General features: G+C 33.6%; 1 protein-coding gene across 12 annotated transcripts in view; it reads right to left on the bottom strand.

The window, feature by feature from the left end:
- The window catches only part of ZDBF2 (zinc finger DBF-type containing 2), a 45466-nt gene that overhangs the window by 12664 nt on the left and 9727 nt on the right, over positions 1-23075 (bottom strand). For 8 of the 12 annotated variants that reach the window (XM_081262104.1, XM_081262100.1, XM_081262106.1 and 5 more), the window contains 2 exons: positions 22632-22732; positions 5437-5564 (listed from right to left, as the gene is read on the bottom strand). In XM_081262104.1, the coding sequence (XP_081118230.1) occupies positions 5437-5564; positions 22632-22691 (188 nt within the window). In that variant the 5' untranslated portion in view covers positions 22692-22732. Of the gene's footprint in view, positions 1-1752; positions 1817-5436; positions 5565-10139; positions 10276-22631; positions 22733-23075 lie in introns of those variants that run through there. The other 4 variants (XM_081262101.1, XM_081262111.1, XM_081262102.1 and 1 more) reach the window with 4 other exon arrangements.

Raw genomic sequence — 23075 nt, 5'->3', positions numbered from 1 at the left:
ATATCATACATACATGGAGCATAACTTATTCTAATTAGGATCCCATTCTTGGTTGAACATGATGTGGAGTTACACTGCTCATTTATTCATATATAAACATAAGAAAGTTATGTCTGATTCATTCTATTGTCTTTCCTATTCTCATCTTCCCTCCCTTCCCTTCATTCCCTTTGTCTAATCCAATGAACTTCTATTTTTCCCTCCGACCCCTTGTTGTGTTAGCATCCACATTTCAGAGAGAACATTTGGCCTTTGGTTTTTCTGGGATTGGCTTATTTCACTTAGCATGATAGTCTCCTGATGAGTGGATCCACTCATCAACTGGGTACTGGTTAAATAATTAATGGTTTTTAATAAAACAATGTAAGTTTAAAAAATAAAGGCAGCTTTATGTGTACTAATAAAAATCAATCACTATAAGCATTGTTAGTGAAAAGCAAGTTAAGTCTACCTAGAACACTAAATATTATAATGCTAACACTAAAATGGGGAGGAGAGACAATACACTTGGAATACGTTTAGAGAGGGCAGATACGAAAATGGTATCTACTTGTTACCTGTGGAGGGAAAACTTTTTTTTTTGAGATGGGTCTTGCTATGTTGCCCAGGTTGGTCTCTCACCCCTGGGGTCAATTTTCCTACCTCTACCTTTCAAGTAGCTACAACTATAGGCATGTGCCACCACACCTGGCTTTAGAGTCACTTTTGAATTATGCCTCTGTATACACATTTCCCATTCAAATATTTAAATTATTTTTAAAAAGTCCTAAAACTTTGTACCTAAAATCAGCCAAGGAATCTTTTTTACTAGCATCAGGACTCAGAACATATTAGTAATCGCTCTTTCATATGTATAAGCAACTGACCTATGCCATCTTCTAAATTCTTAAAAAGGCAAAAATCCAGTCATAAAACAACCATCTCCCAAGGACTTTCTACTATGTGATAGATCCTATGTTAAGTACTAAGGGAAATTCAAAGAAAGATGATCTATCTGCCTTTCAAGGAGCATTCAAGTAGTGGCAGAAGGTATTACAGAAAATCACTGTAATTCAAAATGATAAGTAGTCATCATATCTAGATCTACAAAAAAGATTAAACTACAACAGCTAAAAGGAGCTTAAGGAGACATGAAAAAATAATGCAAGGCAGTATTCTAGATGAGATTCTCAAAGAGAAAAAGAGGTAAAACAAGAAAATCTTATTTAGAAAACTTAATTTAGGTTAAAATTAAGGGAACATAAACAAACAGTGACTTTAATTAATATCAGAATGTACATGGTTAATGTGAGATTTTAACATTAAGGAAACTACATGAGGGGACTACTATAGGAACTCTGTATATCTTCTCGATTTTTCTATATATCTAACGCTGTTTTTAAAAATAATCTGTAGAGTCCCAGCAACACACAATATGTCTACAAAAATCAGAAACAACTGAAAGTAAAAAAATAAATCCTAAAACTTTTATTAAATATTTTACAATTTGAAAAATGCCATGTTTGCCTAACAGGCATATGTACCAACAACATACAACTGTCCTTTTTTTTAACAAAGTATTTCCCATTCCCAAATAAAATTATTATCTTATTTAATATTAATTTGGGATTTAAAAAATAAAACAGTTAACCCTGACATCAAAATAATATGATGGGGCAAAAAAATTTTTTTCCATACTTTTGAACTCTAAAACAAATATTTAAATAATAATAATAATAATCAATGAGATTACAGCGCAATGAAAATTTTTACCTTAGTTTTTCAGGACACTAGACTATCTTCATTTCTCTTAAGGACTATCACAACTATCACTGTTCTAAAAATATAATTTTAGAACCGAACAGGAAAGGAAGGAGAGGGAGAGAAGGAAGAATCATACAACTTTTAAAAATTGATAAAAATCCCAAAAAGGTTAGGAACTGCTATCTACGTCTTTTGATTTGCTTCTTTATTTGTGGGATTAAAATTTTCAACTAAATCATAACCCATATTTCTAGTCATTTGTAATTTAACTCTATACCAGAAAAAGCTCTCCAAAAATCTAAGCATTGAAGATAATAAAGAAAAAAATACATAAAGGTATGTAAAAAAGTCATATAAAGCTTTTATGTAACTATTGAGCTAAAAATGATTTATTTAACTATCAATAAAACAATTATATATCAAAAACTGTGAGGTATTGCCAAAATGAAAATGTACTTTTAAGTCCTCCTGCATAATAAAAGAATTATTAAACACAAATTAACTGAGCATCTAATTCAAGAAGATAGAAAAAGAACACCAAACTACCCTAGTAAAAAGGAAAATGAGCCAGGTGCAGTGGCACACACTTGTAATCTCAGCAGCTTGGAGGCGAGGCAGGAGGACTGCCAATTTCAACAACTTTAGCAAGGCCCTAAGCAACTCAGTGAGACCCTGTCTCTAAATAAAGTATAAAAAAGGGGGCTGGTGATGTGGCTCAGTGTTTAAGTACCCCTGAGTTTAATCCCTACTACCAAAAAAAAAAAAAAAAGTGAAATAAATTAAGAAAAAAGAAAAACTAATAAATAAGAAAAAAAACTAAAGCTAGAACTAATTTTTAGAAAGACTAATAAAGAAATCTACAAAAGACAGAAATCTAGAAAGACAGAAAAAAAATAAACTATAAACTCTATAATTTAGAAAAAATAAAAACAAACAATGTAATACCTACATGGATTTTGAAAACTTGAAGGGACAAAGTGGTATTCAAGATCAGATATGTGGGCTGGGATATAGATCAGTGGCAAAGCATTTGCCTTGCAGTCACAAAGCCCTGGGTTCAATCCCCAGTTCCCAAAAAAAAAAAAAAAAAAAAGAGATCAGATATGTATATCTACACACACATACACACAGAGACAAAACAAAATGCAGAAATTAGATATTACAGGTGTGATGACATTTTATATCAGTAAATTAGAAATACATTTATAAAAGAATTAAGTCCTGCCTCATACCCCATATAAAAACAAATTCTAGGATTATTTAAAATATTTAAAAGAAGAAACCAGGGCATTAAGGAAAAAATATAAAAAAGAAACCACAAAGGAAATTTTTCCTTAGACCTGATTATATTAAAATATTTTATTTGCCTAGTGTAGTAATGCCAGCCTATATCCCAGCTACTCAGGAGGCTGAGGCAGAAGGATTTCGAGTTTGAGGCCAGTCTTGGAAATTTCTTACGACTCTGTCTCAAAAATAAAATAATAGGGGCTGGGGATGTGGCTCAAGCGGTAGCGCGCTCGCCTGGCATGCGTGCAGCCCGGGTTCGATCCTCAGCACCACATACAAACAAAGATGTTGTGTCCGCCGAGAACTAAAAAATAAATATTAAAAATTCTCTCTCTCTCCCCTCTCTCACCTCTCTCACTCTCTCTTTAAAAAAAAAAAAAAAAATAAAATAAAATAAAATAAAATAAAATAATATAGACTAAGAATGTAGCTCAGTAGTAGAACACCCATAGGTTTTATTCCAGCACCAGAAAAAAGGGAAAAAAAAGCTGCATTTCCATATGGGAAAGAAAGAATAAAAGCATGTACAGTTAAAAGACAAACAACAGATTCTAAGAAAATACTAGTAACATATTTAAAATACAAAGAACCATTATCAAAAAAAGAACTATCATCCACATTTAAATACTGCTTGCAGATTCAAAGTATAGAAACAATAGAAAAGTGGGCAAAGTATATGAATAAATAATACATAAGATAAGAAGCTGGGTAAATATGAGAATTTCTTGTACCAGTTTTGTAATGTTTCTGTATGCCTAAAATTATTCCATAGTGAAAAGTTAAAAAAATAAAGACTTTTTTAAGGTCCATATAATCTGACCTCGAAGTTCAAATTCTAGGAATTTAACCATAGAAATAGAGAGTTGTAAACTAGAAACACTCACATTTGACCCAGGATAGTCTATCTTTCCACCAGCTTAAAAAAAAATAGATTTTAAGAAGAAATTCTCCACTAAAACATTTTCACCATTTCTAGGTTAGTGTCTTGCAAAGCAGAAGTTTATCACTTTTTCTACCAGTGGTGTGCATCTCAGCTAATTTTGTAGGTGTGCTAATATTTATCTTACCTTGTCTTCTACAACTAGAGCTAAAAAATCACTATAGTATTTTATCTGATTTTCTTTTCTTTTTTCTTTTTTTTTTTCCCTTGTCTTGGGTATTGAACCTTGGGTGGCTCTACCACTGAGCTACATTCCTAGCTCTTATTATTTTTTTTTTTTTACTTTGTGGTAAAGTCTGCTTAAATTGCCCAAGCTGCATTTGGATTTGCAATCCTTTTGCCTCAATTTTCCGACTTTCTCAGATTATACCACCACATTCAGCTTAACCTCTTTTCTTTTTACCAATGTTTTTCTTTAACATAGGACATGTTACCAAACTATTTATTTTTATTAAAACAGCCAAAACAAACTGATGTAAGACAAGCCATCAATGTTAAGATCATAAACGGAGACAATTCTATTTGATACCTCTTCTACTCAGTTAGCAAACAGTTCCATTAATGTAGAAATGACTTAGTTTTTTACTTTGACTATTCTTACTCTGCTGTCACCCAGGTTTTCTGGTGCTAATCTTTTTTTTCCCAAAATCTTTTATTGATGCATTACAGTTGTAAGTACTAGAGGAATCTGTTGTTACATATTCATACTTGCACACAATGTAGCAATATAATTTGATCAATATCATTCCCCAGTATTTCTCCTTTCCCAGCCATCCTCCATCCCTGGGTTCCTTTCCTCTATTCTATTTAATTTCCCTTTAATTTTCATGAAACACACCCCACCTTTATTTTCATTTTTTATAACTTTCACACATGAGAAAAAATACAACCTCTGACATTCTGACTTTTTTCACTTAATATAATGGTCTCAAAGTTCCATCCCTACAAATGACATAATTTCTGCTACTAATCTTTTAAGAACTATTTTTGCTCACCTTTTTATCCCTATTTAATCCTATGAGACACATATAAAAAACTTAATGATATATAACTATTTGTTGGCCAAAAACATTTAGGAAAAAGCATAGTACAGACCCTATCTCCTATAGGGAAATTTTTTGTTACCTTTTTGCAGTGGTGGGAATTGAACCCAGGGCCTCATGCATACCAGGTAAGCACTGTACCACTGAACTGCACCCTAGCCCTGTAGTGAAATTTTGTCTAGTGATGTCCATTTGCAATTTTTACTTTTTTTTTTTTGGCTTAAGTAAAAAATTTCACTACAGGGCTGGAGGTGCAGCTCAGTGGTAGAGCCCCTGCATTCAATCCCATTCGATCCCTAGTACCACACAAAATAATAATAATAATAACAACAACAACAACAACAACAGTAGTAGTAGCATTAACAGAGACAACTACTGTATCATAAAACTATGTGATACTATTATTCCACTGAGCTACCTTACCTGTTCTCTTGATAATTATATGGGTGATGTCGCAGTACGTCCTGCAAGAAACGTTCCATCAAACTACTGGTACATATCCGACGTCTACTCTGTCTGGTCAAGCTTCTGTGCTGAGCACTGAACAAATGCTATAAAGAAAAAAGTGAGTATTTTTAAATGAGTAATATTCATTTGTAAGAATTCACAAGATGGATTCAATTATATATTCCTGGTAGAGACATAAACTGATATCCTCTCTGTAGAGCAATTCTAAAATACAAATCTAAAAACCATTAAACTGTCTTTCCCTTGGATACCGTAACTGCATTTCTCTAAATATATCCTAAGGAAATCATCTCAAATGTGAATAAGATGTCAAAAGAGTGCTTATCACACTATGTAATTTAAAAAAAAAACTGAAAACTCTTAAGTGTCCATCAACGAAATCCTTAAATTACAATATGCCCTAAGATGTAAAATTATACAGCTATCTAAAATAATACAAATTTTAATAACATAGAGAATTGTTACATATCAAAAAAATGGGAAATGCAAATATCACATGTTTAGTTTTAACTCAAATTACAGTTTTAAAATGAATATACAAGTTAATGGAAGAAAATACACCAAAATCTTAGAAACATTTATATTTGGGGTATAATTATGGATAATTTTTAAGTTTTTCTTATAAATCCTTATTTTTATAATGAAAATCTGCTAAAAGAGAGAACATGGTTGGATCCTTTTATCTCACTGCTACTATGGATTGAACTCAGGGGGGCTTTACCACTGAGCTAAGTCCCCAGCCCTTTTTATTTTTTTATTTTGAGACAGGGTCTCACCATTTGCTTAAGGCCTTGCTAAGGTGCTAAGGCCGGCCTTGAACTTGGGATCCTCCTGCCTCAGCCTCCCAAATTGCTGAGATTACAGGTATGCACCACTGTATCCCAGCTGGATCCTTATATTTTAAAAGAACAAAGATTAATTCACAAAAAATTCTTCATTTTACTTCAGAGGTTAAAAATTCTGCCTTAAGTAAATACTGGCATAAATACACTAAATTCTTTTGTCCACAGAAAGATTCTGCCTTCACAAATATTATTTTGTGGACTAAAGTATATAATGTACCAAACACAGTGTTATTTTGTTTATGTAATAGTCTTGTTGATTTTTCAGTGTATGACTAATAAGTGTTCCCTTTAGACATAAAGAATCTGGGCAACAAAGAAAGTAATTGTCCAAAGGTATATACCTAGCAAGTAGTAAGGTCAGGACTTGAGTCAACAACTAAAGTTTATAATAATACTGGGAGGAAATCATGTTTTACACAACATAGTAAATGTGCCAAAAGAACTTAAAATCAGGTTGCTACCTCCTGACCACTGTTAACAACTCTTGGAATCATTTCTTCCATGTTGATTTCAGAGGTTTTCTCTAGTCCTACTTAAGCTCCAGTAAGAATCTAAAATCATGACAGTCTTGGGGCTATGGGTATAACTCTGTGGTGGAATATTTGCCTAGCATGCACAAAGCCTTAAGTTTGATCTCCAGCACCAAAAAAAAAAAAAAAAATACATGTGACAATCTTGAAATCCTCCTACTACAACAAAACTCCCCACTGTCCAGTATCCATCATCAAAGTTACACCACTGGTAGTTAAAGGGAACACATGCACGAGGGAACAAAAATTCAATTAAAATCCAACCCTGTGCTCTCTCTGCCAAGACGAAAAGAAAAAAAGCGATGGAAAACTGTATTTACATAAATTCTAGTAACCACCACATTTTATATATCCCAGAAGGGTTCCTTTACAATTTTCAAATTGATATATAACATACATAAATACAAAAATTATATGCATAAGTTCAAATTATCACAAAATAAACACATCCATAACCATCTATGAAAAATTAGCAAGCACCTATTAATTTCTCTAATGTTCCATAGCAATCTAATATTCCTTCCCACCTCCCCAAAAGTAACTACTGTCCTGATTTTTAATACTACAATTGTTCCCCCCACTACTGGGGAATGAATTCAGGGGCTTGCACATGCTAGGCAAGCGTTCTACCACTGAGCAACATCCCCAGCACCCTGGTAGCAGGGATTGAACCCAGGGGTGCTTAACACTGAGCCACATCCCCAGCCCCTTTTCAAATATTTTAAATTTTGAGACAGGGTTTTGCTTAAGGGCCATGCTAAATTGCTGAGGCTGGGTTTGAATTTGCGATTCTCCTGCTTCTGCCTCCCAAGCCGCTGGAATTACAGGCCTGTGCCATTGCGCTGGCCCCCAGACCTTCTGTAAAATTTTGAGACGGGGTCTCACTAAGTTGCCCAGGCTGGCCTGGAACTTGCAATCCTCCTGCCTCAGCCTCCAGAATAGCTGGAATTATAAACATGCACCACCATGCCCAGAAATATTGGAGTTTTGAAAGGGACTAAAATTCATAAAAATTGAGTCATACAACATTTATTCTTTTGCATTCAGCTTCTCTTATTCAATATTATATTTGTGATATTCTTACATGTTAGCTGAGGTTTGGTTATTTTCACATCTGTATTCCACTGTATAAATCATAATTTATTTATCCATTCTGCCCTTGATAGACTTTTGTGTTGTTACCAGCACTTAGCTAGTACAAATAATGTTACAAAGAACCTTCTGATATGGCTTTTAGTGCCAATGCACATATATTTTTATTGAGTATGTTACTAGGAATGGAACTTCTAGGTAATAAATTTTGCATATGTTCAGCTTTAGAATTCACTGTAGGCTAGTCTTCCAAAGTAGCTGTACTAACTTATATTCTACCAGCAGTGTATCATAGTTTGCACTGTTCTACTTCCTCATCAACACTTGGTATTGTCTTTTTAAATTTTAGCTATTCTGGAAAGTGTTCAATTTTATATCACTGTATTCTTAATCTGCAATTTTTATGATAGCTTTCATATTTACTGTCCATTTGCATATCATCTTTTATGATGGGTTTGTTCAAATCTCTTCCTGTTTTTTAAATAGATGTTCAGTCTCTTTCTTATTAACTTGTGGAAATTCATTATTTATTCTGGACATGAATTCCTTGTTCAGTTATATGTCTCAAGTACCATCTTCCTCTCAGCGGCTTGCCTTTTCATTTTCTTAATAATTTTCCTGAGTTTCTTAATCTTGTTGCAGGCCAGTGTGTTAATTTTTATTTTTCAGTGCTTTTTGTGACCAGAAAACTCTTCCTAACTCCAAAGTCATGAAGAGTTTCTCCTGTTTCTAGAAGCTTTATTGTATTTGTATAATATTTATATTTATAGTCCATTTGGGATTCATTTTTGTATAGAGGATGATTCATTAATAAACTTTCATGTTTTTCCTATTATAGATATCTAATTTCACCAGTATCATTTACTGAAGAAATTCCTGTCCTCATTGCTCTGTAATGCCACCTTTGTCATATATCAAATATTCATATACATCTATTTCTGCAATGTCTGGTCCTTATAACTTTGCACCAAGACTGTACTGTCTCAACGGCTGCAGTTTAATAAGTACTGACATCTGCTAGAGTATGTCCTCTCATTTTGATCTTCATTAAGATTATCCTGGTTCTTAGCTTTTTTTCATTATCATTTTTATTCATTATCATTTTATTAGCTTTTTATTTAAAAAATATTTTTCTGAGATTTTGACTGGAATTTCATTGGATAAAAAAATAACAATATGGGAAGAATTGACATTTTTACAACATTGACTCTTCCAATCCTTGAACTTGAAAATTTCTCCATGTTTTATGTAAAGATCTTATGCATACTTTGTTGTTATTACTCCCTAGGAGTTGGTCTCCAACTCCTAGGTTCAAGTGATCCTCCTGCCTCAGCCTCCTAAGTATCTTGGACTACCAGGCACATATCACTATACCTACATCCAACATCCTTTTTAAACTCATTTATCAATTCTAATAGCTTATTAGATACCTTTTGGATTTTTTATATCCACAGTGATGTTGCATCTAAATAATAGCTTTACTTCTTCTTATCCAATCTTTATCATTTTTGGTATCTTTTGCTTTCCTTATTTCTTCGGACCTCTGATAAAATCTTGAATATAAATTTTTTTTCTTTTCTTTTCATAATGCTGGAGGTATCAAACCCAGGGCCTCATACATGCTAGGCAAGCATTCTACCACTGGGCTATATCCCCAGACCCTGAATATAGTTGTATTTCAAGCATTAAATCCATTTTCACTTAAGATATATTACTTGGATATACTTTGATTTGAATCCTTTTCTTTTGCCTTGTTTTTTCCTTTTCTCTCTCTCTTTTTTTTCTTCCTACTTCCCCCTTACTCCAATGCCAATGATCAAACCCAGGGCCTTGCACTTGCATGTACTTGCTCTGCCACTGAGCTTAGTCCCAACACCTTAAATTCTTTTTCTCTTTAAAGTATTTTTATTATTTGTGTCTATACTATAAATATTTTTTCTCTTCTTTCTTGCCTTCTTTTGGACTGTATTTTATTAGTCCAATTTTTCCCTTTCTGTTAATTTGATGGTCATAGTCTATTCACAGTAACAAATTAAAACAAACCACCCTGACCTATCATAGTCTAAAATTACTTCTTCACGAACAATATTAAGATCCTTAGAAATTAACTCCATTTACTGCCCTCCCAACCTATATGGCATTGTTGTTAATCCCACAAAACATTATTCATTTAGATTGCCTACATATTTACCTTTCCATTGCTCTTCATTACTTCCTGTTATCTCTGAGCTTCCATCTGGAATCATTTTCCTTCTGCCTGAAGAACTCCTTTTAGTTTTTCCTTTAGTGAGGGTCTGCTGGTGACAAATTCCCTTAATTTTTGTTTCCTGAAAATATTTTTTATTTCACCTTACTTTTTAAAAGATATACTTATTGAGTAGAGAATTCTAGGTTGGCAGTTGTTTTCTTTCTTTTGGCTTCCATTGTTTCTATGGAATACTCCACTAGATTTAGGCCCCATATTTCTTTCACTGCCTTATTAGTTTTCCAAAGCCTTGAAACATATATTTTTCCAAGCTTTCACAATTTATACAAATTACCCTGACTGTTGTCAACAGAATCTTTTTGAAGTCAATTTAGTGCAAGAGTATCCAAATGAATGAAAAATATTATTTTAAACATTAGGTTAAAAAATTGCACTAAATTCTTTTTTTTTTTTTGCACTAAATTCTTATTGAATAGAACCTGTAGTTAAAGAATTAAGGTATACCACTGTCAAAGGTTCAAAAAACAATCTTCCACTAAAGTAATGATATAATTTTATCAATCATGAGATAGATACTAAAGAGAACTTTGAGGTTTATTTTCTGCCTCCTCATATTTATGATGAGCATTAAAAATCATTTCTTTTTAAAAGGGCAGAGGGGTTCAAATCCACAATAATGAAATTTTTTTCTTAGTAGGAAATTAAATGATTACTATTTGATAATTAAACAAAACAAATGCCACCACACAGCCAAATTTTTGTATATTATAAACTTATCATCTAAGGTGTAACCATTTAGCATTAGCAGACCCGGAATGTCATTATATGACCACTTTATGATGCAATTCTATTGCTCAGACCCTAAAGAAAAACTTGAGGCTCAGTTCTCAGTTAACAACCTTAGTCAGAAAACTGTAGCTACTATTACCAAGAATACTTATCTCAAAATCTCCATATACAATACTTTATAAATTCTTCCAACAAAAAAAAAAAAAAGAAGGGAACACTACTCAATTCATTCTGGGAGGTTGCTATGAACCTCATACAAAAATCACACAAAGACATCACAGAAAAGAACACTATCAACAACCCTGTTGAGGATTTTTACATCTGCATTCATAATAAATGTTGGACCTTATGAATGCAAACACAAAAATCCTCAACAGATTAGTAGCAAACCAAATCCAACAACACACAAAAAGGATAATAACACCACAACCAAGTACAATTTATTACAGGAAAATGAGATTAGTTTAACATCAGAAAATCAATTAATGTAATTACTATAGAGACTTAACGGTATCTACCCAAAATTCATATGTTGAAGTTCTAGCCCCTAATGTGACTATATTTGGAAACAAGGCCATTAGGAAATAATTAAGGCTAAATGAAATTATAAGGATGGGTTCCTAATCTGATAGGATCAGTGACCTTCTGAGAAGAGAGAGAGAGAGATCATCCTTCCCTCTGCCAAGTGATAATACAGTAAGAAAGCGGCCATCCACAACCTAGGAAGAGAGTCTTCACCAAAAACTAACACCTAAATCTTGACTTCCTAGCCAATTAAGAAATTAATTTCTGCTATTTAAGCCACCTAGTCTCTGGTATTTTATTATGGCAGCCTGAGCTAATACAGTAATATGCTATATTAATTGGCTAAGTGAAAAATACATAATTTCTAATAGGTGCACGTAAGGATTTGACAAAGCCTACATCCTTTCATAATAAATAAATGGTTTCCAGACTGGAAAAGAAGTAGCAAAACTATTTGAAGATGATATGATCTTACATATTAAAAAATCCTAAAGAATCTATTAAAAAATTATTAAAGCTAAAAAATAAGTTCAGCAACATTGCATAATACAAAATCAATATTTTAAAAAGCTATTATAGGGCTGGAGTTGTGGCTCAGTGGTAAAGCACTTGTCTAGCATGTGTGAGGTGCTGGGTTGAATTCTCAGCACCACATATAAATACATGAATAGAATAAAGGTTCATAAACATGTAAAAAAATATTTTAAAAAAAAAGCTATTATAGAGCTGAGGTTGTAGCTCAGTGGTAGAGCGCTTGCTTGGCATGTGTGAAGCACTGGGTTTGATCCTTAGCACCATATAAAAATAAATAAATAAAATAAAGGTATTGTGTCCATCAACAATTTAAAAAAAAATTTTAAAGCTATTATATCACTCTGTATATTAGCAATGAACAATCCAAAATGAATTAAGAAAACAATTTCATTTATAATAGCATTGAAAAGAATAAAATACTTAGGAATAAATTTAACATAAACACTCTAAGACTGGTACATTTAAAAATCACAAAACACTACTGTAAGATTTTTAAAAAGTTGCATATAAATGGAAATATACACTCCCTGTACATGATTTGGAAGACTTATGAATACTCCCCCAGTTTATCTACAGATTCAACAAAATCCCTATCAGAATACAGCTGCCTTGCTGAAGAAATTGAAGAGGTAACCCTAAAATGCATATGGAACAAAAACAATCTTGAAAGAAAAGAACAAAGTTAGATGGCTCAAACTTATGGATTTCAAAACTTAATACAAAATTATAGTACACAAGACTGCAGGAGTGATGTCTGCAAGATGGCTAACTAGCTGTGCCTAGCACATTTTCCTCCACATACACGTGTGTGCTTGAGCACACACACAAACACACTCAAGAACAAAAAGAAAATGCAATAACCATTTCACTATAGTGTTTGAAGCATAGCTTCATAGCAGAGTGGAGATATTGCAAAGATGTCACAGACCACAAAGACTCATGATAGCCTTACAGAGAAAGTGTGTTAATCAACTTTTCATTACTGCAACAAAACATCTGAGATAATCAACTTACAAAGAGGAAAGGTTTGCTTTGGCTCACAATTTTAGAGTTTTCAGTCCTAGATTGATTGGGTTGCTTCTGGGCCTGTGTAAAGGCAGCAAATTATGGCAGGGAGCATATGATGGAACAAAGCTGTTTGACTCAAGACTCAGATGCAAAGACTCAGGACCCCACCCATCCACCCTCAGCCCAAGGAAGCAAGTGGACAGCCCCATATGAGCAGATTAGCCACTGAAAGGTGTGCAAAGTCACCTTCACAACCCTTGAACACTGACAGGAGCCCTCCTCCAGTGCAGACCAGCCCCCACACAGCCTTCACACACTGACACTCTAACCCACTACCAGGCACACAGCACCAGATTCACCTAGGCCCACCAAAGGAAGCCCACCCCAACCCAGCTCTTAGAAAATGATGGGACCTTTGCCTCCACTGCTACACCACTGTGCCTCATCTGCCAAGGCCCACCAAAATGGCCCAACCCCTATGCAAATCACACCTATGGACACACTCATTAGGAGCCAGAAGTACTACACCCAGAGTTGCCAGCAAACTCACCATGCCTAAGAAAGCTGCAACCCTATGACCCCTGAATCTAGGCCACCAATATATCCTCAGGCAACACCAAAACTGATTATAGGTGAAAAAATCACATGGGCACTATGCTAACACACTAACCTAGAACCAAAACCAATGTATTTTATCTAATTCAATAACTGAGGACACATCAACAGGAGAGTTGTTTACTATGAAAGTCACCCTGTAAAAGTAGTATACACAACTGATTTGTTGTATGCACAAATATCCATGTAGTAACACAAGAAGCATAAAAACACAAGGTTACATGATGCTTCAAAAGCAACTTAATAACTCTTCAGCAACAAATCTCAAAGAAAAGAAAACCAACAAACTGTCTGAAAAAGAATTCAAAATAAAGATTTTAAGGAAACTCAATGAGATACAAGAAAATGCAGATAATTTAATGAACTTAAGACAATTTATAATATGAATGATAAATTCACCAAAAAGAGGTCACAAAACAGAATCAATGTTCAATAGTAATGTTGGAGCTAAAGAACTCAATAAATCAAAGACAAACTACAATTGAAGCTCTTAATAGCAAATTAGATCAAGCAGAATAATTTCTGAGCTTAAGTACAGGTCTTTTGTGGGCTAAGGATGTACACTTCAGTGGTAAAGCACTTGCCTAACTATAGAAAGACCCTAGGTTCAATTTCTAGTACTGAGGGAAAAAATTAAAAAGAATGGTCAAAGTCTATTAATAAGACTCAGGGGAGATGATTAAGCAAAGAAACCTTTGCATTTATGGGTATTCTTTAAAAAACTAGAAAAGATAAAGGGAATTTTTTTCCTTTTTTTGTGGGGGGGGGGGGCGGGGTGCTGGGGATTGAACCCAGGGCCTTATACATACATGCTAGACAAGCACTCTACCAACTGAGATATACCCCAGTCCAAAAGGAATTTTTTTAAACAAATTTTTAGTTGTAGTTGGACACAATATCTTTATTTTACTTATTTATTTTTATATGGTACTGAGGATTGAACCCAGCACCTCACAGTTGTTAGGTGAGTGCTCTACAAAACAACCCCAGCCCAATAAAGGGAATTTTAAAAAAATAAACCTATTCAGTAAAATAACTGCTGAATTTTTACAAATCATAAGAAAGATATGCACATTCAGGTTCAGGAAGCTCATAGGAGCTCCAATAGATTCTACCATAAAAGGTTCTCTCTATAACAGTTTGGGACCTCGAATATCTCCCAAAGTCCTATGTGTTAAAGGATTGGTCCTCTACTTGGAGCTATTAGAAGTTGTAGAAACTGGAATGGGGATACAGCTCAATAGTAGAGCACTTGTATGTTCAATGTCCTAGGTTTGATACCGGGCACAAAAAAAAAAAAAGAAAAAAAAAGGAGAAAAATGGAAAGATGGAGCCTATTAGGAAGTTCTAAGTCATTGGAAGGTATTCCTACACTAAAAGCAAAAGCAAAAGCCCTCAAAGGAATTGTAAAACCCCTTTCACAATTCACAAGAGGAGCCCACGCCTCTTCTTTTTGCACACAGGGTAGGAGGTAAACAGCTTTGCTCTACCACACACTCCCTACCATAATATCCTGCCTAACCACAAGCTCAAAAGCAAGGTTAACCAAGTCTGAACTGAAACCTTCAAAACTATGAGCCAAAATAAATTTTTTCCTTTTGTAAGTCGTTTTATCCTCAGTAATAACTAGATAACCAACACACTCTCTTGAGTCATAATCAAACTGTCAAAAGTGAAAGAGAAATAAATTCTAAAAACAGCAAGAGAAAAGCATCAAGTCATACAGAAGAGGATCCCTACTAGACTAACAAGTAGACCTACTAGCAGACACCTTACAGGCCAAGAGAGAAAGGAATAATATATTCAAAATCAATCTAACCTATCTTTCCAATGTGCATATATGAATATACCACAGTGACTCTCACCACAATATACTATGTTTAAAAAAAAAACCCTAAAAGTAAATAGCAGAAAGATCAATAGTAGAGGAAAGAGAACAGGAGGATGGAGGAGGAACAGGAAAGGGGAAATATTTGGGACTGAATTACAGCAAGTTATATTCCATGCCTTTATAATTATGTCAAAATGAATCCCAATGTAAAAAAAAATGTACTGGTTCTAAAAAGAACCAATAAAAATGAGGAAAAATTAAAAGCAGACATAAAAATACATACATTCAAAGTTGTAAGAAGAAAACTGCCAATCAAGAATAATATACCCAGCACAGCTATCCTTCAGAAATAAAAGTGACATAAACTTTTCAAGACAAAAACTGAGGGAATTCACCACCATCAGATCAGCTCTGTAAGATATGTTTAAGGGATTGCTGTACTAGAAGCAAAAGGATAACTACCAGCATGAAAATACAAAGCAATAGTGCAGATATACAATAAAGAGAATCAAACCTATATGTTTGAACATTTTCTAATATGTTAGGCTATGAAATAAGTCTCAACAATGTATATAAGGAATCAAAATCAGCACATGTGTCTTCTCTGACCAGACTGGAATAAAACTAATAATAAACAAAAGTAACTTTAGAAAGAGCACTTGCCTAGCATGTGTGAGGCACTGGGTTAAATTCTCAGCACCACATATAAATAAATAAAAAATAAAGGTCCACTGACAACTAAAAAAAGTGTGTGTGTGTGTGTGTGTGTGTATACACACACACACATCTATATATACATGTGTGTATATATATGTATGTGTGTGTGTGTGTATATATATATATATATATATATATACACACACACATACACATATATATAAAAGAAACTGTGCAAATACATGAAAACTAAACAATGTGCTCTTAAACAATGGGTCAGTGAAGAATTCAAAAGGGTAATTTAGGGACAGGGGTGGTGGTACATGTCTGTTTTCTTAGCACCTGAGGGGCTGAGGTAGGAGGATCACCTGTTCCCAAGAACTGAGACAAGCCTAGACAACACAGCAAGACTCCTATCTCAAAAAAAGGGGCAGGGCAAGGGGGCAGGGGTAAAATGTCTTGAAACTAATGAAAATTGAAACAACCCATCAGAACCTATGGACTACTGCAAATAAAGTACTAAGAGGGAAGTTTATAGCAAAAGAAAATTATTTTAAATAAACAAATTTAATCATGCAATTCAAGGAACTACAAAAGAAAAAACCAAAACCCATTAAAATTGGAGGAAACAAATAACAAAAATCAGAGCAAAAATAAAATGAAATAGAGAACAAAAGTATATGTAAATGAAAATCACATAAAGAGTTGTTTTTTTAGAAATGACAGAATTGACAAATCATTAACTAGACAGAGAAAAAGGGTGCTGGGAGTGTAGATCAGTGGAAGAACATGTGCTTAGCATACACAAGGCCCTGTATTCAATCTCCAGAAAAGGGAAAAGAGAAGACCCAAATAAAATCAGGGATGAAAAAAGAGACATTACAACTGATAGTAGAGGGATACAAAGGTCATTAGGAACTATTATGAACAATGACATTCCAAAAAGTTGGAAAACCTAAAAGAAATGTGTTTCTAGAAAAAAACAACCTACTGAAATTGGACTATGAAGACAGAAAACCTCAACAAACCAATAACAAGATTGAAACAGTAATAAAAAGTGTATGAAGAAAGAAAAGTTCAGGACCAGATGGATTCACCCATGAATTTTACCAAATCTTTAAAGAACTAATTAATGCTACCTCTCAAACTATTCCAAAGTATTGAAAGGAAGGGAACTCTTCCAAACTCATTTTATAAGGCATTATGCTGACACCAGAACCAGATAAGAACACACACAAAAAAAAAAATTAAAGAAAATGTCTAACCCATATCCCTGATGAGCACAGATGTTAAAATTCTAAAAAAAAAAAAATATATATATATATATGAATAAATTAATCCAACAACACACAAAATGATTATACACCAAGATCGAGTGGGATTTATCCAAGGATGTAAGGATGGCTGAATATATACAAAGTGCTGAACATAACACATCAATCACATCAATAGAATGATGAATGACAACTGTTATGATTATTTTAATACATGCAGAAAAGGCATTTGATAAAATTCAATGTCTCTTCATGATAAAAATTCTCAAAAAATTAGGTACTGAAGTATGGCAAGGGCTATACATAAGAAACTCATAGCCTATAACCTACTAAATAAAAAAAAGCTGAAATCCATTTCCTCTATGATCAAGGATGTCTATTTCACCACTCTTATTTGATAGACAATATTGGAAGTCTTAGCCAAGGAAATAAGATTTAAAAAAAATAAAGGGCGGGTTGGGGATGTGGCTCAAGCGGTAGCGCGCTCGCCTGGAATGCGTGCGGCCCGGGTTCGATCCTCAGCACCACATACAAACAAGGATGTTGTGTCCGCCGAGAACTAAGAAATAAATATTAAAAATTCTCTCTCTCTCTCTCCTCTCTCACTCTCTCTAAAAAAAAAAAAAAACTGTCTTTCTGTCTCTAAAAAAATAAAATAAAATAAAAAATAAAGGGCATTCAAAGAGGAAACGAGGAGATCAAATTATCAGTTTGCAGACTATGTAATTTTATATAGGTAAAACCTAAAGACTCTCCCAAAATATTGTTGGAACTGATAAGTAAATTTAATAAGGTGGTAGGATACAAAATCAACATTAAAAAGTAGGTTTTTATACATCAATTACAAAATTGCCAAGAAATAAATACCACTAAAAATAGCTATAAAAAAATAATAATACCTTGGAATAAATTTAACCAAAGAAGCTAATGACTGTACAATGAAAATTATGAAACACAAAAGACCAAAATTGAAGAGGATGCAAAAATGGAAAGACATTCCCTGTTCATGGATTAGAAGAACTAACGTTAAAATGTCCATACTATCCAATCCTACAGATTCAATACAATTCTATCAGAATATAAATGATATTGTTTTCTCTTTTTTTTTTTTTTTGGTTCTGGGAATTGAACTCAGGGGCATGAACCATTAAACCATATCTCCAGCCCTTTTTTTAAACATAAATATTTTTTAGTTGTAGTTGGACATAATACCTTTATTTTAGTTATTTTTATGTGGTGCTGAGAATCGAACCCAGAGCCTCACACGTGCCAGGCAAGGACTGTACTGCTGAGCCATAACCCCAGCCCCTCTTCAGCTCTTTTTTGTATTTTATTTAGAGACAGGGTCTCACTGAGTTTGCTTAGAGACTCGCTAAGTTGGTGAGGCTGGCTTTGAACTCAGTATCCCTCCTGCTTTAACCTCCTGAGCTGCTGAAATTACAGGCATATACCACTGTACCCAGGTCAATGATATTCTTCACAGAAATAGAAAAAAAAAATCATGAAATTCATATGAAAACCACAAGAGACCCTGAATAGCCAAAGCAATCCTGAGCAAAAAGAACAAAGGTAGGGCATTATAATACCTAACTTCAAATCATACCACAAATCTATGGTAAACAAATGGTATGGTACTAGAACAAAAAAAGACATATCCCAAAGGCACAAAACAGAAATTACAAGAATAAATCTATGTATTTATAACCAACTGATTTTCAAAAAAAGGTAGCAAGAACATATGCAGGAAAATGGAAAGCCTCTTCAGTAAATAGTGCTAGAAAAACTAAATATCCATATTTAGGAAAATAAAACTGGACTTCTCTCTTACCATATTCAAAAATCAACTCAATACAAACCAAAGACTTCAGTATAAGACTCCAAAAATATAAAACTACTAGAAGAAAACATAAGGGAAAAGCTTCAAAACATTGGGTCTGGGCAAAATTTTTTGAATATGATCCCCAAAGCACACGCAACAAAAGCAAAAACTGTCAAATTTTATTAACATTAAACTAAAACACTTCTGCACAAGAGAGGAAATAATCAATAGAGTGAAGAAACAACCTACAAACTGGAAGAAAATATTTGCAAACTATTTGCCTAATAAGGAATTAATTTCCAGAAAACATAAAGGACTCAAACAACTCAATAGCAAAAATTTGGTTTAATAATAAACAAATTACCTAAACGGGACATTTTCAAAAGAAGATACACAAATGGTGGTCAAGTGCGTGAAAGAATGCTCAACATTACAACATTACTTTCTTACTCCAGTAAGAAAGTCGATTATCAAAAAGACAAAAAATAACAAATGCTGTAGAGAAAGGGGAATTCTCATATACTATTGGTTGGAATGAAAATCCATTGTGGAAAACTGTAGAGTTTCCTCAGAAAACTAGAAACAGAACTGTCATATGACCAAGTAATCCTACTACTGGATATATATCCAAAGAAAATAAAATCAGTATGTTGAAGAGACAACTGCATTCCCATGTTTCCTGCAGCACTATGCACAACAGCCAAGAAATGGAATCAACCAAATCGTCCATTGATGAACCGATAGAAGAAAAGGTGGTACGTATAAATACAATGGAATATTATTAAGCCATAATAAAAAATGAAACCTTGTCATTTGTAGTAACAAATGAACTGGAGGACCTTATGTTAAATGAAGTAAGACAAAGACAAAGACTGCATGCTTTCATGTGTGGGAGTTCAAAAGCTGATCTTGTAATAGAGACTAGAATAATAGTTACCATTATTATAGTAATTACTATGGTTAACCACTATTAGGTGTACATTTTAAAATAGTAGAAAGGGAACTGGGGCTGTAGCTCAGTGGTAGAGCACCTGCCTTGCAGGCGTGAGGCACTGGGTTCGATCCTCAGCACCACACAAAAATAAATAAAATAAAGGTATTGTGTCCAACTACAACTAAAATTTTTTAAAAAAAAAAAAAAGATATTGTGTCCATCTACAACTAAAAAAAATCTAAAAAATAACAGGATTCTGAATAAAGAAATGATAAATGTCTTATTTTTATGAATACACCAATTATCATAATCTCACCATTACACATTGTAATGTTATGCTGTACCTCATAAATATGTACAATTACTATGCATCAATTAAAACTTAAAAATATATATTTTTTAAAAGACTGTGGTACTGGCATTAGAGTAAATATATAGACCAGTAGAATAAACTTGAAAGTATAGAAATAAGCTCTTATACCTATGGTCTACTAATTTTCAACAGATATATAAAGACAATTCAATGAGAAAAGGATATTTTCAACAAATTATGCTGGGATTACTGGATATCACATGCAAAAGAATGAAACTGGAGCCCCTATCTCATGTCACATACAAAAATTAACTCAAAATGGACAAAACATCTAAATGTAAGAGTAATTATAAAACTCTTGGAGGGAAATAAAAGCATAAATCCTCATGATCTTGGACTAGGCAATTTCTCTGACATCAAGAACACAAGGAACAGGGTTGGGGATACAGTTCAATGGCAGAGCACTTCCTTGCACGCACAAGGCCCTGGGTTCAATCCCCAGGACCAACACCAAAAAAAAAAAAAAAAAAAAAAAGGTTAAATTCAATGATAGCAAAATTAAAAACCTTTGTGCACTGAAGCATACTATCAGGCAAGTATTTGTAAATCATATATCTCATAAGGGTCTAGTGCCCAGAATACATAAAGACTTACCACATAACAATTAAATGACACCCAATTAAAAAATAGACACAGGATTTGAACAGGCATTCATCCAAAGAAGATACATAACTGGCACATGAAAAGATGCTCAGTGACATTAGGGAAATGCCAATCAAAGCCACAATGAGATATCACTTTGCATCCAATAAAAATGGTTATGATTTTTAAAAGATAATAAGTGCTGGTAAGGATGAGGAATAACTGAAACCCTCATACACTGCTAGTGGTAACTTACATAAAACAGTACATCTACTTTGGAAAATAGTGAGGCAGTTCCTCAAAAAAACTTAACACACCATATGACTCAACAATAACACTGCTATAAATGTACAAACACGCAGACACACACACACACATAAAGGGAACTGAAAACATATGTCCACACAAAATCTTATACACAAAAGTACATAGCAGATATATTCATGGTAGCCAAAAAAATTTTAAAAACCTAAACATTCATCAGTTATTGAATGAATAAACAAAATGTAGTATTATCTTTATAAGAGAATAATATTCAGTCATGAAAAAGAGAGATAGTACTACATGCTATGACACAGATCAAACTTGAAAATTTTACACTAAGTGAAAACATCAGACACAAAAGGTCACATTGTATATGATTCCATTTATACAAAATATCCAGAATAGTCAAATCTATTGAAACAGAAAACAGATTAGTTGTCACCAAGGGTTAGGGGTAGAAGGGAATACAGAGTAATTGATTAATGAGTATAGGGTTTCCTTTTAGGGTGATGAAAATGTTCTAGAATTACGACACTATGGCATTAGTATATGCACTTGATGCATGTACTAAAGATCTCTGAATTACACATTTTAAAGGGGTTAAGTTTATGGTGTGAGAATTATATTGCAATAAAACAATAAATTTAAAAGAAATGCCATACCAACTCTTCTCCCTAATAGTAGTCAGAATGATTCTTTTAATATAAGTTAGATGATTTACCTCTTCTGTCCTGAAATTCAAAGTCCTTACCTTAACCTGCAAGGTCTTTACAGAATCTACTTCTTTGATTTATTTTCAACATGTATTTGACCATCTCTACTGCAGTCACAATAGCCTCTTGGCTTTTGGTTAGCGTGACAAACACTCTTCCCTGTCTTTGTTCTTTATATATATCAGTAAACCTCATTAAAATCTCAATTCAAATGTCACTTTCTTAAAAAGGCCTTACCTGGCTGCTCCACCTAAAATACTACTCCTGCCCCTATTTTCCTAAAAAAAATTATCACATTCTGACATATTATATTTACATGCTAAATTTACATGACTATTTTCTGTTTTACTGTGCTAGAATTTAAGCTCCATGAAAAAAAGAAACTTGGTTTTGTTCTTGGTCATATCCCTAGAATCTTAAACAGTGTCAGCCAACTAACTAGTAGATTCTCAACATAATCTCTCAATGAATGAATAAATGTATTTAGTAAAGTGTAAAAGAACAGAAAGTCACATTTAAGTTCCTTATAGGTATTATCATATTGGTAGGAACCTCTCACCTGTTCCAGGTTAGGATACTGCACACGGCAATAGCTGCAATATCCTTGTTTCCTCTGCATGTTGAATAACCAAAATGGCTATTGTTCTTGAATACTCAAAGCTGGAGGAAAAAAAGGAAGAAGAAAGGTGGCAAAAAAAATCACCATAAGGGGCTGGGGCTGTAGCTCCTTGGCATACTGCTTGCGTAGCATGCATGAGGCACTAAATTCAATCCTTAGCACCACATAAAAATTTAAAAAAATAAAAAATAAAGGCATGTGTTGTCCATCAATAACTATAAATTTTTTTAAAATCACTATAATTCCTCACTATTATGAAGAAACTGACTGAGAAATTCACTCATATTTCTATTAGTAGTTAAGAAAATATGCAAAGCAGCCACGATCTACTGAGTCACTTTGTGATCCTGCAGTGGATCTGAAAATATAGCATCTTCTTAAAGA

The sequence above is a fragment of the Spermophilus citellus genome, assembly GCF_964194105.1.
Source record: "Spermophilus citellus genome assembly, chromosome: 11".
Taxonomy (NCBI): domain Eukaryota; kingdom Metazoa; phylum Chordata; class Mammalia; order Rodentia; family Sciuridae; genus Spermophilus; species Spermophilus citellus.
This window is presented reverse-complemented; position numbering and strand designations above follow the sequence as displayed.